The 20,880-nt window shown below is 38.8% G+C and overlaps 2 protein-coding genes across 4 annotated transcripts in view; one reads left to right on the plus strand and one right to left on the minus strand.

Annotated features, from left to right (window-relative positions):
- Positions 1-5,923, minus strand: part of LOC134866537 (piezo-type mechanosensitive ion channel component 2) — a 76,036-nt gene extending 70,113 nt beyond the window's left edge. For all 3 annotated transcript variants that reach the window (XM_063886754.1, XM_063886753.1, XM_063886752.1), the window contains exon 1: positions 5,401-5,923. In XM_063886754.1, coding sequence (XP_063742824.1) covers positions 5,401-5,464 — 64 coding nt within the window. In that variant the 5' untranslated portion in view covers positions 5,465-5,923. The remainder of the gene's footprint in view (positions 1-5,400) is intronic.
- Positions 5,924-12,911: 6,988 nt separating this feature from the next.
- LOC134866517 (cathepsin Z) lies at positions 12,912-18,691 on the plus strand. Its single transcript, XM_063886729.1, has 7 exons — positions 12,912-13,026; positions 13,846-13,908; positions 14,788-14,951; positions 15,124-15,303; positions 15,752-15,902; positions 16,890-17,055; positions 17,252-18,691. Exons 1-7 carry the CDS (start codon positions 12,959-12,961, stop codon positions 17,363-17,365), a joined length of 906 nt encoding a protein of 301 aa, XP_063742799.1. The 5' UTR covers positions 12,912-12,958; the 3' UTR covers positions 17,366-18,691.
- Positions 18,692-20,880: the final 2,189 nt, after the last annotated feature.

The following is a 20,880-nucleotide window of genomic DNA, read 5'->3' on the forward strand; positions in this document are numbered from 1 at the left end:
GTGTTTCTCCACTTGACATTTGATAAGGTAACTCCACACACCCACCCTTTCCCGAACACTCCCCCTAAACACTCCCACAACACACACACACACACACACACATGCATATCCCATTGAGACACATGTAGGAAGTCTTTTGAGCACATGATGAAAGTTTAAACACGTGAGTGCAAACATGACTTCCAAAAACCATTATTGACGTATTGATCCTTAACACACCCCATTTCCCAGAGAGTGACCATCTGCTCTGATCGGGAGCTTTTACCAGTTAAACGGCTCACATAACTCGCTGACTGAACATCAATTAACGCGTCTAAAATGAACCACACCGTACTGAACACTTATCCCTCATCACTGAATCCTATGCAGAAAGCACAGCTTGAGCCTTAATGCTTAACAACCAGAGCTGTAAAATCATTTAATATTTCACATTTACAACGTAGAGTATTTTAGGTTTTCAGAATCCTACAGATAAATGTGATAAGTCCCTTCCTGTGTGACATTTCTTTGAACATTTTTAGGTCAGGAGGTATCCAGGGAATGGAGGGAAGTACACAGTGACCTTGTAGAAAATGCAGGCACACAGTCTGACCTCCCAAAAGTCTCTAAGCGGTTAAATCAACAAGCACTAAGTTTACAAGCAGGTCGGCTGACGTGAGTTACCGTCACTGCAGTCACAGAGATCGGCCCGTCTGGGCTGCTACTGGTCTTGATCTACTGAAAAATTACACTTAACTGCTGAAAATGGAGCTTTTATTTATCTTTGCACACTCAATGGAGCTATTCATTGACATTTGACTTGGCTCTGACTTTTCTCCCTTGCTGGAGCTCTACGGTAAGTGAACCTTCAGGTTTTCTCTGTGCTCTGATACGGACCAATGAAAACTAACAAAAGTCAATAAATGTTATGGGGGACTATCATCTCTGAGAAAAAACACACACATCTGTATATGATGTGATTAGGTTTCAAGCATGCACGAATGCTTGAAATGCATGAGAATATAACACCATAAAAAAACACTTCATCGTACAATATCTGTTGTTGTTTTATTTTGAAACATATTAGGGGAGGAACCCTTACAACCTAAGTTTCTACTGATTCACAATCTTTGCTTTTTGGACGAACACACTGCAACATTTCTTTCAACACCCACTTAATTTTATCTTCGTTAAATGTAGCATTAAATCCGCTCCAATCCTGCCCAAGTTTGTGCCCAGAGTCTGCTGCCTACATTATTCATCTGTTCGTAGTTATAAATCTAAAGAAGGCCTTGTGTGTCTTTACGGATAATCTATCCATATCTGCATGACTCTGCTCCCATTGTTACCCTGCAGACACTTCACCGCAGTCTTCCTGACCATTTGCTTTCGCTCTATGACTCACCATCTGAGGGTTTTTACACAAAGAATGAAAATAAACTGCCCTTGTTTTCAGACATCAGATTACTGAAAAACCTCCACATCTCGTCTGAATCAGGCTTTTGTCTCTCCCAGTAAAAGCTATTATTACGGCCAAACAAAGTCTAAACACATGAGGGAAAGGCAGTTTCAAATGTGAAGTTAAGGCCAACTGATTTCAAGTTTTTGAGCCTGAAAAACATACATGTCATGATAGAAGATAAGGAGGTGTGGTGCCTGGCCAGAGAAAGCACTGGGCCGATAATAGAGGAATTTAAGCCGCACTGAAGGTCTAATAAAGAGCACACCACATCAAGTATACCCACCACTGCGCAGAGTTTAACTGCTTTCAGAAACTTTGAATAAATAGTTGAGGGATATAAGATCCTAAAAAACAAGGGTAAGTAATAACAGATAATAACTAGTAATTGCAGCTTTTAGTCCATTTAAGTCAATTTGAAGATAAGACGTGTGTTTGTTAATTAGCTAAATAGTGACTAACCATACTAACTAACTAACTTACTAACAGTAGAAGCTAGTGTGAGTAGGTGCTGGCTCAGCAGTATTTCAAAACAGAAGCACTAGTAGAAAAGAAGCTTACTGATAGGTGCTAACGTCAACGAAGATAACATTAGCTAGCATAGGCTAGTTGTCGTCCCAGAACAAGTTTACATTAGGCGGTTTTATTGTAGCATAGTATTTTAGTATAAAGTATATTATAGTAACATTAACTAATGTATTAAATTGAGCAAGAGGGCAATTATTATGTCAAGAGACAAGAAGGCTTCAATTTCAGTGGATTAAAATGCATTACTTTTAAACAACCTCTTCTCTGAAGTATCATGATGGTGGCAAATGCCCAAAAACTGCCCCAGAGAGTAACAAGATGCACGCCAGCAGTATAAATGATTTATTTTGAGGTAAACTGTTAAGTACTGTTGGGTAAGCTTTAAGCATACAACTTGTGTGCCATGAACATTAGAGAGCAGTCATTATTTTTAAAGATATGTTGTTGTCTGTCTCGTTTTAAAACGTGGGTCACAATGGATCCCTGTCTTTTAACTGCAAAACAAATCTACTTACAAATGAATAGCCTCAACCGGTTCTCACTTAATATCACACAAAGGATGTTATAGTCTTGATAGGAATCAATGGACCAACAAAATGATTGATTATATGATATTTAAGAGTATTCTTATACATCTCAAATTACATTTTAAACAATCTGTTTGTTTTGCACTCTACTGATTAAGAGAAGAGCAAAAAATGAGAAAATATTGGTGACATTATAAATATGAACACAGAGAAGAGGATTTATTTTCTTGTGTCACTTCCTGCATGAGTATGTTTGTCCACCTTAAGTTTAAATTGAAACCTACAGCATCATGAATCCAGTAATGTTCCCAGCATCTGCATAACACCTCCCACCTCTGTTTGCTCCAGTGCTTTAATCTGCTGCAACCTGCCTGACTCAACACATCTGATCTGCAGATCCCTCTGTAAAAGTGTCACCACGAGTCTGAATTCAGATCAGACATTTGGGAAACTGCACGCTCATAATCATGTTCTCACTCCAAACTAATCCAGTAAACACGTAAACAGCATCCTGTTTGATCAGCTAAACTGTAGCTGTGTGCAAGTTTGTGTGTGTGTGTGTGTGTGTGTGTGTGTGTGTGTGTGTGTGTGTGTGTGTGTGTGTGTGTGTGTGTGTGTGTGTGTGTGTGTGTGTGTGTGTGTGTGTGTGTGTGTGTGTGTGTGGTAGAGGAGACTGTGTACACATACAGCCCAGCAGTACTGTGCTTTTCAAAAGAGGTGCTGTCAGATGGCCAACAGGAAACACAGACTAGGTAACGTCAGCAGACAAGTCTTTCACTATAGGACATGAGAAAGGAGCGGGTGTGCATGCACATATATTGCACTACAGAACATATAAAGTAAGGGACATGTTTGGAGTCGGATAACATCTGCTGTGCTGCAGTGTGTTTCCTCTCTGTTTATTCAGCAATGAGAAGCCAAAACATATATTTTCTCAATTCTATTTCGTCCCTAAATGCATGACATGCAACCCTGAAATATGGACAAAACAAGAGGCAGAAAATAAATGAAACTTACAATTTCTCTCAGCCACAAGTGTTACAAATAAGAAACAAACAAACAATAGCCGATAGGTTGCTGGTTATTGATTATTGATTGAAATCGCAACAATTCAGTTTTAATTAAGATGAGATCTTTGACTGTCAAAGAGAAACAATGAAGAGAAGTAAGCTGCTCTTATCCCCTATCCTGTTCCTGTACACTTTCCATTTTTTCCACTTTACATTTCCTTCATCCTGTCAGTTATTCTGTGCACAGCTGCAGTGAATGACAAGCTCTCATTTGCACTTTGAAAAAACATCAAATATTAAAGGTATGTTTACGATAAAAGGGAAAGGCAATTCTTTCCTCCCTCACAACCGCATTATTAATTCATACTGTTAAAACGACTTTCCACGAATTAATGGAGACAATGCATGGCCTCACGATTGCTTTTGGAAATAAAAGGGGCTGTCGGGCTGTCAAGTGATGCATTATGGCAGTACTGAGTGGGTCTTATCTATAGAAAGCATGCTGTTAGCTTTAAAAGTACCTCAGCTCCATAAGTCTTACACAGACACCACAGTGGAACCTCAGTGGCAGTTAGACGCTAATCATGTTTCACTTGTGGCCTACCACAGAATTACAGCTTAAAACACAAAGTAAACTGCATTTAATAGAGTCTGCAAAGTGCGATCATGCCTCCAGCTTCATTTCCACACACTCTGAATCAGTTTGGTTGGTGTGTGTGTTTCTTTCTCAATGAAATTAGGAAAATCTAAGACTTTTACCCTCCGTTTAAAGCTGCTAAAACTCACTTTTAAATCCAAATAAGCTGCCAAATTTGACTGTGACCATCTTCAAAATCTTCAGTGAGTCAAACTAAAGTTTCACTAACACAGCAACAATAACTCCATCTGTGCAGAGTGTTTCTTAACAAAGTTATAAATGCTGTAAACAAACCAAAACTAACTGATTGAATCTCAAAATGTGGAAACCTGACATGTAGCTCTAACACTGTCAAGGCAATTTAAAGAGTGAATACACACTACATTCATGTACTGGATGTCCAGTCAGCAGCTCAACAATAAAAAAAAGACTATTGTTTCATCATTAGGAAGTTATCTAAATCAGAAACCACACGAAAAACTGCCAAAATTAATTTATAATGCTATTAAGATATAAATAACACAGTCTAACTGCAATTGATGCCTTGTTTGACCCACATAGGAAACCTGATAGTGAGGAATAGTTTCTGTTCTTATTCTTATTATAGCAAAGTGGTTTGTGATTTGATTATTTCTGCATTTCGAACTTTGGTTAGAGAAAAAGATGCACTTAATATGTCTGTATTTTAATATCCTACATTTCTAAAACACACAAACTGAGACATGGACACTGTGCAGAGAGCATGAGGTTGTTTCTGCAGTGACTGGACACTGTGCTTTCCTTTACTAAATCCAATAAAAGGTGACGGACAGGTATAGAGTGTTGCTGGTACACTTCTGTTTGTGATTCACTTAAGTATAAGATAATGTGTGACTCTATGATATCTATTGTTTTTGTTTGGGTGATGATGAATTAACTGTGACCTCCAGCATCATGAGGTCAATCACAAATCATCAAAAACATCTATCATTCATTTGATTTCTGCTCTTAAGTTCCTACATGCTCATATACTTCAGGTGTGTACAATTGTACCTCAGATTTTGAATTAATGTGACAGATTATTCAAAAAAATGGCAAAAACAAGAGAATTTGCCATAAAAAAAAACAGCCCCAACGTTAAATATAAGCTACATCCTCCTTTAAATGTTAATTCATTGCTGTACAATGATAATATCAGGGTAATTGATTGAACTGCCGCAGCTTAAAGCACTATTGAACAATTTAGGGTGCATAAAAAGTGTGAATGATAGAAAAACTCACCAGCTACAAGACACAGAGGCAGCAGTAGCCTGAAGACCAGCCCGCACACCATCTCAGAAGCCATGGTTCCGGGCAGTCCGTGTTGAGTCCAGGTAAAAGTAGCGGGGAAATGTGTCTTTTTTTTAAGGTTTCTCTTTCATCCCAAACTCCTGCGCTCTGTCAAATCCCAGCTGACATCAAACTGACGCTCCTGCACACATCACTTTTCCCCGGTGACACCTGGACTTCGCTGCTTACTCCACAGTGAGAGATTGCGCATTTACAGAGGATCCCCACAGCAGGCATGTCACCGGTAGGTAATGTCACCATGATATAGTTTTTAGTTGATCAGACGCGTTGCAAAGTCATGCTGCACAAAACTGAGTAGCGGGCTCAGGTGGGCAAACAGACAAATACCGGAGAAAAGGAGCCAAGAAGTCCTGAAATCCAATTAACTTGATTTTTTAAAACTGCAAAGCCACACTAAAGAGAAAGTTAACAGTATATTTTAAAAAGTCTGGTTACTCTTCTACTGTGAAGCGTGACAGAAACACGACATATAACCGGATAATGCACCCTTCCCTTTTCTGCCCCCTTGGTGAAATTTGACTTTCTGACTTCTGGTGTGGATTGTGTTCGCCAACAGGAGGCTACAGGACGAGCTTGTGATTGGCAGCTGCTCCAGCCAATCAGAAGGCTTCTTCTAGTAACCGGTCCAGCCCACTGGGATAATTGGAAGCAAGAGGTGGGACGCGTAGATGGATAGAAATACCACAAGTATTAAAAGATAACACGTCCAAAATCCACAGCTTCTTTTATTTCACTGAACTATTTCCCTATAGTTTAGTATTTAATCTGCATACTTAGGTACATAAACATTGTATAAGCACGATAACCTCTAGGACGGTTTTATAAATGTTATTATAAGTGATCATTGCATCCCCTCAGGTCTGTCCAGCTCTTCATTACCAAGAAACAACGACACCTACTGGTTCTGCACAAGGCAGCACATCCACTTCAATGTAATCATTGTTACCACAACACAGGCCTGTCAGATTTCTCCTTGCAGGCAGGAAAAAATTGTTTCAACAAAGACGTTTTCAGTTCTTGAAATAATTAAGAGCATTGTAGCAAAGCATCTTCTCTGATTACATTTAATCTAATAATATGCTGAGTAAACAGACATCTATTGTGACTCAATCTTCAACTCCACTCAGATCTATTTCCAAAATGTCCAAAATGTTAGGGACATTTAAGGGGATTTGCATCATTGTGGTATTAGTCATTTGGATAACATGCACAAGTTAAATCCCTTTGACCGCTGCTGAAGTGTCCTTGAGCCAAAACCTTTCTCTTTGTAAAAAGCAACATAAAAAAGCCTTTATGTTTTTATTTACACTGTTTTAATTGGTTTCTTTAGGCCATTTAAAGAAAATGTATGAGAATTATATGCCAAAAAACAATTTTTTTAGTGAGGCTTCTCTTTTTCACAGTGCCCTCAGACTGGGGAACCCCATAACTAAAATGCCAATCCAAATACCGATGGTAGATCAACATTTTACCACAGATCTATTATAACTGCATTTAGGTTTATCAGCATTAATTTTTAATCTCAGTCTTGATTTCTTTTGAATTTTTCACCAGCAAATGCACTTGCAGTGACATCCATTTGAAGATCTTCATTAGAATAACATTACAGATGTTTATAGTTACTACAATTATAGTTTTGATGTTTGATTATGATGTTAACACTTCGTTTGGTGAAGAAACTGCAATTACAATGTACAAATTATCTAATTCAAGACAAACAATATGTTTTTAATTGCTTTAAATAATATAAAAGTACAAGCTCGTAAAGCTCCACTAATGTTTATTTATCACAGCTATTTACATTCAAGCACAAACCAAGGAGCGCTGACCTTGTGTACCTTCTTCTGCATGACAGGAGGAGCCAAGTTTAAAGTATTTACATATAATTAAAAGAAATCGACTTTATTGACAAGGAAATGATTCATGCTGTTTCCTCTGTGTCTTCTGGAGTGCATTAGGCAGGAGGAAAACAATGTATATGATAGGAGACGTCAGGACTGAGCCAAATGCCCCTCTGTGTGGAAAACACTTAAAGCTGCAGAGATCCTGCTTCAGGTTGTGATGAATCACCTATTGGCATGGTCACCAAAATGGATTTAGTTTATAAAAATAAGAAAAATAAACAGCTGAATTCTTCTGAGGGAAAAGCTGACTTTAAGAGATCATCAGCTTGCTCGCTGCCAGCCTGTCTGCCCTGAAGCCTTGCTTTCCTCTGGAAATACAAATGCTCTGCTGCAGCGGTCAAGTGGGAGCAGTCATCTATGGGGCCCTGAACTGCAGCCAGCCATGATCAATAACCAACCTCAAAACATGGCAGCGCTTGATTTGTTTCTGCCGTTTGAAGTCCGGCCCTGCTGATGTAATCCCTCAGATGGATGTGAATCTTAAGTAACATTTGCCTTTGATCCATTATTCATCCAATTCTTGAGAGGGAGTTATTGACAAATTGTACAAATGTACAAACCAGTTTTATAGAGAACACAGGGAAGCTTCAGGTCAGATGTTACTGACTAACCTTCCTCACACTGGAATGATTGGTGTTGCTTTGCATTGTGCAGCACAAATGTACAACAGTAACAGACCCTTGTTCTTTACTGCATGTCATTTCTTGGTACCTTTGGTCTTAGTTCTCTTATTCTGTTGCTGCAGAATTTCCCTACAGGTGTCGCTTGGAAAATAGACTCTTAATCTCAGTCAGACTCCCATTGAGAAAAATGTGCTTAATGTGATGGTTTAATTTCTAGATGTCTTAATACTTTTGACCATATAGTGTACATCCTTGGGTAACATTTACAGCAGAAATTATGCACACTTTATGAAAAAAGAGTCCTTATTTGCTTAAATGTTGCAAGGAATAATCTTTTATATTTGTAAAAATGACACAAATGCAAAGATATTCTATAATATGTCCTTTCAAAATGAGATATCTGAAAAATATATGTGACACCATGGTCTCACAAACCTTTTGATAGCACATCAATAGCACAAGTAAAATCAATGTCTGACTCCTAACACTTTACCTTCACAGTAACAGTTCAGAGTAACAATCTCAAAAGACAGTCAATGTATTCACAACTTCACACAATCCTCAGCAGCAGATTGATTGTTTTATTATTTATTTTTAAAAAAGGTCCTTTCTGTCTAGTCTATCACAGAAACCCTGCCAGAATAAAATATTCATTACTTTTGTGAAAATCTTTCTAAACGCTGAATTTATAGTAAGTTCACTGGAGATCCCACAGTGCCAGTCTGCAGGAGCTTCTGCCAAGAAGAAAACAGAAGTGCAAATGAGATTATCGTCCAGATTGCTTCGATATTGATCCGTAAGTGAAATCCACACGGTGTGTTTGTTCAATATTTACATGGATGCACTTTCCATGCACTCTAAAGGTGCCTCTGCTTAAGTGGGCTTTTTAGTGTCCTCTGTGGTAGCTGCGGCTGCAGATCGCCTCTTCTGGAATTTAGAAAGACATCAAGTGTATATCGCTGAAAGGAAACTCCCAGATTTGAATTTAAAAGAGATGTGATTCAACCTCTTGTTGGTTTTTAGTAATCTTTGCACATAAGATCATGTAAACTAAACATACAAATACTTGTAATCCGGCTGCAAAACAGTCAGATTTAATATTTCTTATTTCCCTGACAGTTTGACTTTATTTTCTCCCGCCATTTTTTAATGCTAAATTATTACATTTTGCGTTGAAAGGAGCCAGTTGAGGTGGTTCGGGCACCTAGTGAGGATGCCACCTGGGCGCCTCCCTAGTTCCAGGCACGTCCAGCTGGGAAGAGACCGAGGGGTAGACCTAGGACCAGGTGGAGGGATTATATCTCTTCGCTGGCCTGGGAGTGCCTTGGAATCCCCAGTCAGAGCTGGTTGATGTGGCCAGGGAAAGGAAAGTTTGGGGCTGTCTGCTGGAGCTGTTACCTCCGCGACCCTGACGGAAAAGCGGGAGAAGATGGATGGATGGATGGATGGATGGATGGATGGATGGATGGATTACATTAGCTCGCTTAACTTATAATTGCAATGCCAAGATGCTGATGTTTAGCATGCATTAGGTAATTAGCATTAATACAAAGTACATGAGGGTAATGAGTTCACGTGGCAACTCCATTCATATTGCAGGTATAGTCTTTAAAAAAGGTACTTAGGAAATTTAAATCTTGGCCTCGTGGTGGCGCTCAATAAAAACCCAGGGGATCTCCAGCAGATTCAAATCAATGCTGAGGGAGACATGAATGAGGGTATACAATTACCCCAAAAACATCAATAGTGTTCTGACATTTCACTCAACTTTCAAGTTAAACTCATGTCAAAATCATAAGGATTCATCCTCGGGGAACCGTTATTGTCTGCAGAAAGTTATTGACAATCAATCAAATAGTTGTTGGGATTTCAGTCCGGACCACTTTAGTGAAATGACCATGAGTAACTGTACCATATAAAATAGAGATATATCCATTAGTCTAGAACAAAAGCCAGTGGCCTCTGTAAAGCCAGGCTGCTTACTTAAGAAAGGCAAGCTTCAACGATTACTATTAAACCATTCTCACAAAGAGCATCAATTACTGATGCATAGTAGAGGCTGTATCTTCAAGAGATGCAGGACAAATGACCAGTACTGAATGATTGTGCTTCCTATGTAAGAAACCAGGTCTAAAAGCTATTTTGTGTTACGAATTAAAAAAAGTATAATGGCATACATTATCCAAAGGTCCGTTAGTGATGTCGTCGCCTCAGAATTAGCTGGCAGGAGGATGCTCATGTTCATGCACATATCCAGGATGTAGGCCTCGTCGTGAAGAGCTGATATGTTGACAGATGGTCTTGTATTACCTCTTGGATGTTTGTAACATCACATTACAGCCTGAAAGAGTTACAGCACTCAGATTTAAAGAGCAGCCTTGTGTTGTGAGGCCATGTATTACTGAGAACTGTTTGTTCGTCTGAAGAAGTGCCAAAGTGGGGAAAAGTTCGGTTTTGAACGCAGCAGCGATGATCTAAGTGGTCAAAGGTCGACGGGACTTCATTCCTCTGGTCCCGCAGCAGACAGCAGTCTCTGTGTGTCGCAACACAATGGACTTCTTAAGAGTAGTCGGCGGTGTCTGCTGTCAGAGAAAACACAGAGGAAATGATTTAAAGAGGAGGACGTTTGATGTTTTTGTGAGTAGAAGAAAGTTTATTACCCAAAATAATTATATTCCTAAAGGATTAAGTATTTCCAATAGTACGTTTTTTTTCAATTTCAATGTAAAGGGTTACATTTGATCTATGTTTATCTATCATGTTGAGTCAATGTGGATAAATTAAAGAGGCTCTATTATGCCTTTTTTGTTATATAGGTTTTTGTGCATGTAAATCCAGAAGCAGATTCTCTCCCCCCCCCACCCCTGCCTGAAACGCCTCCATTGAACTCCTTTGTTTACTTCTGTAACATAGCGACATCACTATGTAACACGTGCGCCTATTGGCTAGCATTCCAACTCTAAGCTGTTGACCAATCACAACAGAGCCGGCCAGCTAACCAATCAGAGGAGACTGGGCTCTGGATTCAGACAGAGGGTGGAAAGAGTTCTTGCAGCACAGGCAGTAGGAGAAAAATAAAGAGCTTTTTGAACATTAAAGCATGGAGACATGTCCCAGTAGTATCACAAAATATAGATATGTACCTGAAAATGATTATAGTAGGCTAGGGCTTTAAAAAAACTTGAAAATATTGTTTCCTTGTACCTTGCTTTTATAGTCAAATGAAGTTTACTCGATTCATTTAGTTTCAGTTTGGACTGAGCATGTTTCCACTAAAATAAACCTTCCATTTTATTTATTTTAGTTCCATAAATATTATTTCCTGTCTACGTGGACCAAGAATGTTTTCTTTATATTCATCCAGTCAGAAGTTGAGGTCGACTTGTCAGCCCAGAATTATAGCTGTTTACTTTTGTTATTTAAATGTTTCGTATAGCAGCAGGTTTGTTTGCGAATGGTTTCATGAGCTTTGAATGGAGACTAATAAATGATTTGAGGTGAGCGACTCCTTCTGGGAAAACGCAACCTCCCCATCCTCACTGTCACATACATCATCATTTTCAGATGTTCAGAGCCATGATTCAACGTTTGTTCTGTAATGAAGTGCTGTTTATATTTTCCTGGTACCTACTTTACTCCTGCAACTTGTACTACTGTGGAAAGAGGCTGCCTGATTTCATACATTTTAAAATGACTTAAAACATCTCACTGAATATATACCGTTTCCAGTTATGTGAAGTTGCAAAATTAGAAACTAATCAAAGCCAGTTGTTGAATTATTTACTTGTTCAAAAATGGTTAATTGCAAGTAAGAGTGCTGCTTTGAATGTGCCTTAAAGCGCCAAAAGTAAACTCTCTTCCCAGAATTATTGCATGTACTACAGAGATATTATTATTAAGGTGGTTTGCATCTTATTACCTTTGACACCGACATTAACACATGAACATACTTTCCTCTTACTACTCAGCAGATTTTATATTAACTGCTAAGCATCATCATCACAACCTGAAGATGGATCACACAATAGAGTATAACTGGTGAGTGATTTATCTCGTGCTCCTGCAGGGGGTTCATTAGACAGCTAATGCACATCTAATCTGATTCTAGTTTAATCATTAAAAGCACAAACAATAGTGCTTCCCAGTCACAAAAACAAACCTTGATTGAAGTTGAGCCTCATCCTGTGACTTCATAACCTTGTTAGGAGCTGCATATGAAAACCAAACCAATCATCAGTCCCTGCATTAGTCCTAATGTGATTGTAACTGAGTATGTTATTTAAAGTTTCCTGCTGATGCTGCCAAACCTGCACTGCTCTAACACCTGTTTTTATTGACATATATATAGACATTGATCACTGTGTTGAAAAGCAAAATAGGGATGTGTTATATGAGACAGAAGTATAAAACACATAAGTAATTAACTAATTTAAAAAAAACACAAAGTATAAAATGAACATAATAATTAAGCTATGGATTATTATTTAGTTGATTGTCTTTGTTTAAAATGTTTGGTGTGAAATAAAGTAGACTTTCATACATACATTAAACAATGTTAAGTGAAATAATCCACAAAGCGTCTCATCCCTAAAACATTTCATTTAATTTGTATTTTTCTTTTATTAAAATACCACTTAAATGTACAATTACTTCAGCCATGTACTTACCAACTCATAAGGGATAATTACAAACCATTTAAAAAATAGAAAACCTATAAATAAACTTAGACACATCTAAGTATAATGGTTTTTCAATCTCACTGATGTAAATTAAGTTTCACTGTTTTTGTTTTACTTGTATTTATGAAAAAAATAACCGTATAAATCAACAAGTTCACAATCAATTCAATAATAAACGTATCACGATCAATTCAACAGCCTGTGTGACGCTATTGTCGTGGTAACAAGAGCCGGCAGGGGGCGCTGGCTGCGCGTGTGGGTCACATGACGGTGGGGTAGCAACATGGAGTCTTCAATAACACACATAGCGCTGCTGCTTTGTTTAGCGTCGTTTTCCATGCAAATAAGCTCCTCAAGACCAGTGGCGGCTCCTGACAAATTTCTCAGGGGGGGCAAAAGTTGTGATGATGGCTAAGATGACCCATTCAATGGGTAAAATAATAATAAATAAAAGTCAGATAGCCAGCTTTACAGTGTCACATCTCATTGTTTAATTTGGTTTTCAACCACTAGATGCAACCCCAGACATAAAATATACAATACATTTGGTTCCACAATAAAACACACATTAACAGATAGTTTGTCATCTAATAGTTTGCCCTTGAAATCACTTTTAGCACAGTCTACAATTTATAGCCATCATGGATGCCATAGCAATAATCAAATCAAATTATACTATAATCAAAACTGTAATTAATCAAAATTTTCCAGAACATATTCCATTTACCACTATACAGTTTACAGGTTTAGTAAAGGTATAGAAAACCAACAGACCCAACAGGCATGACGCGCGCGCTGTACGTCCGAGCACGCATCAGTGCGTAACTGCGTATGACGAAATCACGTTAGGGCAAGCCCCCCCGGAGCCCATAGAAATGCATTGTATCGTTCGATTTTTGAAAAAACGAGTCTCAACATGTAAGTCTATGAGAGCGCCTGGGGCGATTTTCAATCTGACTGATATCGCCCCAAGGGGGCGGGGCTACTGGTTGGACAGTGACATCCAGGCTGCTGATTGTCGCAGCGATATTCAGGCTGCTGTTTGGACTATACTATTAAGACTTAGACCGGCAAAATAAACTCTTTTCTCTCTTTTTTTTTTTTTTTTTTTTTTTCGTTTGGCTTAAGGAGGGCGGTGCACTATCGCCCCCTATGGGCCAGCCGCCCCTGCTCAAGACTCATATCTGAACCGTGTTATAAACCCATCACAGACGACACTCCAGACGTTGTAAAGTAAGTGGAGAAATGATGTTCATGTTGCTCTGACAGGGCGCAGTTTAAGGATTTGAATTTGTTGTTGTGAGTAAACAAACGGAAATCATCCTACGTGTTTTACATGACAGGTTCGGTTTGTGTTGTAAGTTAATGTAGTAAGTGGTCAAATGTAACGTAAACATCTACGCTTTATCATGTACTTTTTAAAGTAATGGTACAGTTTTTAAAGGTATGCTTAATCCAAAATAAAACATCAACAACAACATGTTAATCAAACAACATGCTACCCAGCAGGGTATACAGGTATTCAAGTCCCCCTTGATAATCACCAGCTTAATGGATTGAGCTGAGCATGCATGTACGGTAGAAAGGGCACTAAAATGTGAAATGATATCAAAGTTTAAAAAATGACAAATGAAGACACAACGTGCTTAAAGCTTACTATATCCTTATAAATCATAACGTAGTATTGATCTCTGGAAAATCCCTGAGATCTCAAATGAACATTCAACTGGCCTACGTATTGAAAAGCTATCATAGGGATTGAATATTGGTTGTTGCCCTTTCCTGCATGGCTTGCATAGTAATTATTATTATAATGTGGAAAGATCATCGCATGATTAACTGTATCGTACACAATTAGACCCAACAGTTACTCAATGAAAGCATTTCGATTTCTGTAGATGAAATGTACTTTATTACATTATTTTGGGATTTTATGACAGTGATAATTTCCACTAGATGTTTTACTGTCATTAAAATGTTATCTTTTGCAAATGTCCAAGTTTGAACTGTGACTATTTCTGATATAATGTGTTTCTATATTCTATCAACTGTTTTGTATCTTTTGATAATATTATCAATGTAAACATGAGCTCCTTTTCTTACTGATTTAAGGACAAAGGCCCGGCCACATGAGTACGTGAAAGTGTCGGACCTTCCTCCGTCCTGGGACTGGAGGAACATCGAGGGGAAGAATTATGTGAGCACCACCCGGAATCAGCACATCCCCCAGTACTGCGGCTCCTGCTGGGCCATGGGAGCTACCAGTGCACTAGCCGGTAACCACGGGGGGTTGGATAGGAGATGGGATTAAAGTCAAATAATTCTGAGACAGACAGAAATTTAGTAGACATTTTTTTCCACAATGTACAGTATCACATATATCATGACGAGCCAATAGTTGTAAAGCATTTAGCATTTAACGTTTGTATTGTTATTCTTTTGTCCAAGACCGTATCAACATAAAGCGAGGAGGAGTGTGGCCGTCGGCCTACCTGTCAGTGCAGAACGTGATCGACTGCGGTCAGGCCGGCTCCTGTCACGGAGGAGATCACCTGAGAGTCTACGCCTACGCTCACAGGAAAGGCATTCCTGATGAAACCTGCAACAACTACCAGGCCAGAGACCAAAGTATATAAATATAAACGTGTTATCTTTTAATCAATCGGATCCACTATTTGGCCAAAAGTATGTGGACAACCTGGTGCAGGATTATCCTTTTTTTGATTGGTTTGTGCTTAACCCTTTTGTTTCGATGAGGGAAATCTTCATTTTAAAGCTCAATTATAACAGTCAAATATTGGGGTAATGGTTTGGAGGTTACATATTTTTTACTATTTTTTCTGTCTAAAATGTTGGATCAAGTGTAGAGAAGGTTTATTATATTGTAAAAACTGATATCATCAGCTTGGGGACATTATTTGGGACATTTAGACAACATCGTAAGCTCCAGTTGTTCCTTAAAGCCGATGTTTTGAGTCTCAAACTAAACAAATTAACAATATCATGGATGTTGTCTTTAAATATCTTTTGTCTGAGTCCAGAATACATCATCATTATGTCATCTCATTTGTTCCAGAGTGTGAGCAGTTTAACCAGTGTGGCACCTGCTCCAACTTTGAGTCGTGTGCTGTGGTGAAGAACTACACTTTGTGGAAAGTTGGCGACTACGGAAAGATTTCTGGAAGAGACAAGATAAAAGCTGAGATTTACACCAATGGGCCCATCAGGTAGAGTAAGGCTTCCTCCCCCAGTTCTTTATCTTATTTATCCAGACACCTCCAGCAGACCTGTTGGATCAGACTTTGGAGATGCATGGGAATAATAGGATTGCGAATTCAAATGCTTCAAATAGGATGAGAAATCTAAGTTTGAAATTGAGTTTAAATCATCGACTGAAGAAAAAAGTATATATAAAACTTGTTTATAAATTATATCAATAAAAGACCTTGAGGGAGAAACTGCTTTAGTGAAGATCTGCAGATTCAGAGCAGGAAACTCGTTTGTGAAAGTTAGCACTCAGATTCACACTTAGTTACAAGGACGCACTGTGTTCCTCTGAAAGCATTTTTTAGGTATATAAAAATAGGTTTGAGGCTTTTTTTTAAACCAATATTTTTTCTGACTCATCATTACCCTTTTCAGTGATTAACATTTAAACAGTTTCCTCAGTAAAGGGTTTCTAATCCTATCGCAAAATAGTGTCGACAGAGGACTTATGAAAAAGGAAGTTTAAATGAATAGGGAAATTAAGACCATCCTTTAAATCGTTTTAAAACGGAATTGTCCCATGTGGGATTAACGAAGTGTGTTAAATCCTCTTCCTCAATTGGATGACTGTACTTTTATAGCGCTTTATCAGGTCTTTTCGTCACCTTAAAATGCTTTACGTACTACATATTGACACCTCATTCATACAGAGCAGTGCCAATTGCTCTTGGTATATAACAGTCCTACACATTCATTCACAGTTGGCCATCGGGAGCAACTCAAGGGTTCATATTGATAGCCTTTGTTTTCAAGCTTTTGTTCTATCTCACCATTTTGTATCCCTTGTCTTTATTGACTTTCATCTGTGGATTTTAGTATTTCATTATTTTACCTTCATAATTTATTATCTTGCTTCTTCTATTAGAATCACAAAAGGCTGGATTTTTTCATATAACTTGATATATAAGTAGATAGTCAGGTTGAAAAACTCTCCTTCTTCCCTTCAGTTGTGCCCTGATGGCCACTGCTGGCCTGGAGGAATATTCAGGAGGAATCTTCTCAGAGTTTCACCCACTGTCTCTGTCAAATCACATCATCTCTGTGGCTGGGTGGGGTGTGTCGGAGGACGGCACCGAGTACTGGATAGTCAGGAACTCCTGGGGAGAGTTCTGGGTAGGTATCTCTTTCTCTCTTTGCACCACACCCTGCAAATGAATCACCTCTGCAGCTAAAACATTCACACCTAACTACTTTACTAGGCATGAATGTACTCTGTTTACTTGACAGACGGTGTTTTTAGTACAGGTAATTCATAGATTTGGGGGTTTTGAATGCAGAATATCTAATGTTTGCTTTGTTTTGCCTTCAGGGGGAGTACGGCTGGGCGAGAATAGTCACCAGTTCCTTTAAAGGAGGAAAAGGAAATTTCTTCAACCTAGGTATAGAGAAAAACTGTGCGTATGGAGACCTTGTTGTAACATAGGTGACAAATTAAACCAATAGAAAGACACTATGGCAGGGGTGGCCAACCCATGGCTCTTGAGCCGCATGCGGCTCTTTGCCCAGTCTCATGCGGCTCCTCAGTTCATATCGAATTTTAATTGTGTGGTTTTTTGGGGGGTTTTTTGCGCATATGTATCCAAGTTCACAAAGGATTAACAACACACAAGTTCCAGGCCAATTGTTACACAGAGTTTCCGACACTGATTTAGCCAATCAGAATGCAGATCCTGCAGTACCGGAGGCGGGCTTTACTGCACTCGCGATGTGACAGGGAAGGGAGAGATCTGCTTCTGAACGGCGAAAATACAACTCAGATAAAACCGTAATAACTCAATACAAAGTTGTCAAATCAAAACGGTCACACTTTGCAGTTGTAGATTTGTGTGAGAGGGCCTGCTCACGGAAAGCTGGCCCCCGACACAGAAGGACTCCTGAGTTGCCTGAACCGCGGTAACAAAATAAATAAGAGAGAAAGTGCATCTCTGTCAGCAGAGCTTCTGCCAGTCACAGGGTACAAGTTGAGATAGTTATCATGCGAGGATAATGAACTAAAATACACTTCATTTATTTTTAAATAACCGTCATGAAGCATTATTTGAACCAACCTTAGTCATTGGTTTGTTTTAAATACAAACATTTAAATATTGTAAAGCCACATTTGTAAAGGAGTGTTCAAGGCAATGAATACCAACTTAGTTCAAAGAAGCAACATGCAGTAATATAAAATGTGTAGTTTTCTCATTATTAAGAGAGTGTGTGGCTGACAATAATTTGCTTCTGGTCTTAATACTGATTTCTATCAATATCATGGTGTGTGACATTTACAAGACATCCGGCTGAGCAGAGGTATGTGTGTCTTTAGATTTTCATTTTCTATGTGTGAGAGATAGAGAGGGGCACAGAGGAATAGAGTGAGGGCACACCAGTGGCATAGCTAGGCCTATTTAAGGTGGACTTCAGCCACCAAAAATGTTTAAAGCCCACCCAAATGAACATTTTGGAATTGAAAAAAATATATATATATTCTTTTATTTTTTATTTCTCATTGGTGTTTAGAGTTGTGCCCCCTCCCCCTTACCAAGACCACACAGTTATATTAGATGTAGCCTCTTAATTTTGCTCTCAAAGTGCGACGAAGAACGAAGAAGAAAAATGTCCAACTTTTCTTTTAGGTTAAAGGCTTTGTTTTTTTTGACATGTTCAACCTTTAATAAATGCACTAATGATTCAAAATGTACCAAAACACACATGGTTTTTGACTTAGCAATTTATCAGTTATCCACAAAATAAATGAAATACAACTCCGGACAGGTGACTTGTGTGGTGTATTAAATCTGGAGATATACCAGGGCAGATGCTCCCTGAGGTCAGAGGAATGGTGGGTGGAAGAAGAGTGAAAAACAACATCTGGAATACGTTAAAGATACCCTAGGAATTGACCTAAGTCACCTTAGTGAGGCACACAGAGTTATTGCCTACCTCATGGGAATACACACACTTTAGGTGCGCACACTCGTTTTTCCTCTTTAAATGGCATGTACAAAGAACGTTCGGGGGACTTCCACAATTGGCTCTGGGAACCCTGTGTCGCCCGTGTCATACTTCACTTGCTCCTTGAATTATTAATTTCAGTTTGAAATACCATATTCTCCGGGGGGTAAAACATCAGTGCACAAAAAACGGCAGGTTCTTCTCTGCGGATCCTAAATCAAACTTTCCTAAAGGACAGATTATTCCTTCAAACCACAGGTGGCCTGAGTCATCACAGCTACATTTTTTCTTTTGACCATTAGACGATGTTTGTTCAGATGTGAACAAACATCGTGTAATGAGTGTCTGGAGGCCGAGCATTCAGAGATATTCAACATGAACAAATTCTGGTTTGGACTGGCGTTTATCAGAGGGGACAAGAAAATACTTTAACTGAAGGACTTTAATACGAGCAGGGTGTCCTTATTACTAAAGAAAAACCTGCCTCACACGGAAATTTCGTCTTTGTCGCATTCAGGTGTGACGTAAATGATAGCATTTCCGACACTACAAAGGACCCTGACTTTTTTCTGCAAGTTTGGAGTTTTCTTTATTCTTGTAATAATTTAGATGTTTCTTTATTTCTCAAGCGTCCTGGAACCTTGCAGTACAAAACATACTTTTTTCTGGTAGTCCGCAGGTATGAAAGTACACAAACACACACAGAAAACACAACAGCACAGCACGATAGGTCACATTATCCTCCCACCCCCAACACACGGCATGACATGCATTAAGGCTTTTTTCATTTACAAATTACAGTCCAATAATTCCCCTCCATTAATGAATCTGTGGCAGCTTCCCCACATGTGGTGAATTTCCACACTGATGTTTCAGTTTGAGGCTTTAATCATCCTGAGTTTGATTCAGTCCTGATATTAAGGCATGCTTATATATTATAATCCTGACTGTATTTAGGAAGCCTGCAAGAACCAACCCACTCTGAGCCAGCTGGAAGAACGGATTTAACAGAAATAACAGCTAATCCAACAACTATGTAATTTTATCGATCACAACTTCTATTCCTCAACATACAGATCTAAAAAAGACTTCTCCACAATATCAGGAATATTGATTATCTGTTAATACTTGATTTGTTAATTATTAATAACGTTTTTTTAAGGGGCTGGTGAGTTTTATGGCAACTAATCCAAGGACAAAGTACTCCTATAAATGTTTGATAGAACCTGATATGTGTTTACTCTGTGCCGTAGTGCTCCAGTTAATCCAACAACATATGAATGTGTATTAATCCGCAGCTGAAATGAGTCTTCTATTTAGTTCAATTAACATTTTCTACAGTGCCCAGCTGTTTTAATGTGTGTGTGTGTGTGTGTGTGTGTGTGTGTGTGTGTGTGTGTGTGTGTGTGTGTGTGTGTGTGTGTGTGTGTGTGTGTGTGTGTGTGTGTGTGTGTGTGTGTGTGTGTGTGTGTGTGTGTGTGTGTGTGTGTGTGTGTGTGTGTGTGTGTGTGTGTGTGTGTGTGTAGCACTTAGCCTTGTGATTAACATACTCAGTGTTTTTTAATGTGTTAACAACCTTTAACTCCTGACTAAAAGCTAAATGATGATTCAAATGCGTTTTTACTTTGGGAATTAAATACATGTGGAGCAATACTGAGTACTAGCCTGAAAGACTGACTTCGGCCCCAAAATTCTGCCATTTTTATCTACTTTTTTAGCTTAATCTTAGGTTAATTGCCCCCTAAAAAGCTCTAGGGAACCTACTGAGTAGATCTCATTGTCCCCAGTAATAGCCTAGACTCTGTATGTGAATGAAAGCAGGATTTGTGACATAAAAGAGTGAATTGTATTTTTTTTCTTTCCAAGGAGAGTCACTCCAAATGACTCTAGGGTGTGTGTTTATTGGTAATAATGAATCTCAGCGCTTTCTCCTTCACACTGAAAGCTGGCGAGTCTCAGTTTGAGGGTTTAAAATAAAGCTGTACATTTGAGGGAGAGTTTAAA

The sequence above is a fragment of the Eleginops maclovinus genome, chromosome 6, assembly GCF_036324505.1.
Source record: "Eleginops maclovinus isolate JMC-PN-2008 ecotype Puerto Natales chromosome 6, JC_Emac_rtc_rv5, whole genome shotgun sequence".
NCBI lineage: Eukaryota > Metazoa > Chordata > Actinopteri > Perciformes > Eleginopidae > Eleginops > Eleginops maclovinus.

Excerpts from the sequence above, each read along its gene's own strand:
- LOC134866517 (XM_063886729.1), top strand. The coding sequence starts at position 12,959 with ATGGAGTCTTCAATAACACACATAGCGCTGCTGCTTTGTTTAGCGTCG. Across the intron at positions 13,909-14,787 it reads GACACTCCAGACGTTGTAAA|GACAAAGGCCCGGCCACATG; the intron begins GTAAGTGGAGAA and ends TACTGATTTAAG. Across the intron at positions 14,952-15,123 it reads AGCTACCAGTGCACTAGCCG|ACCGTATCAACATAAAGCGA; the intron begins GTAACCACGGGG and ends CTTTTGTCCAAG.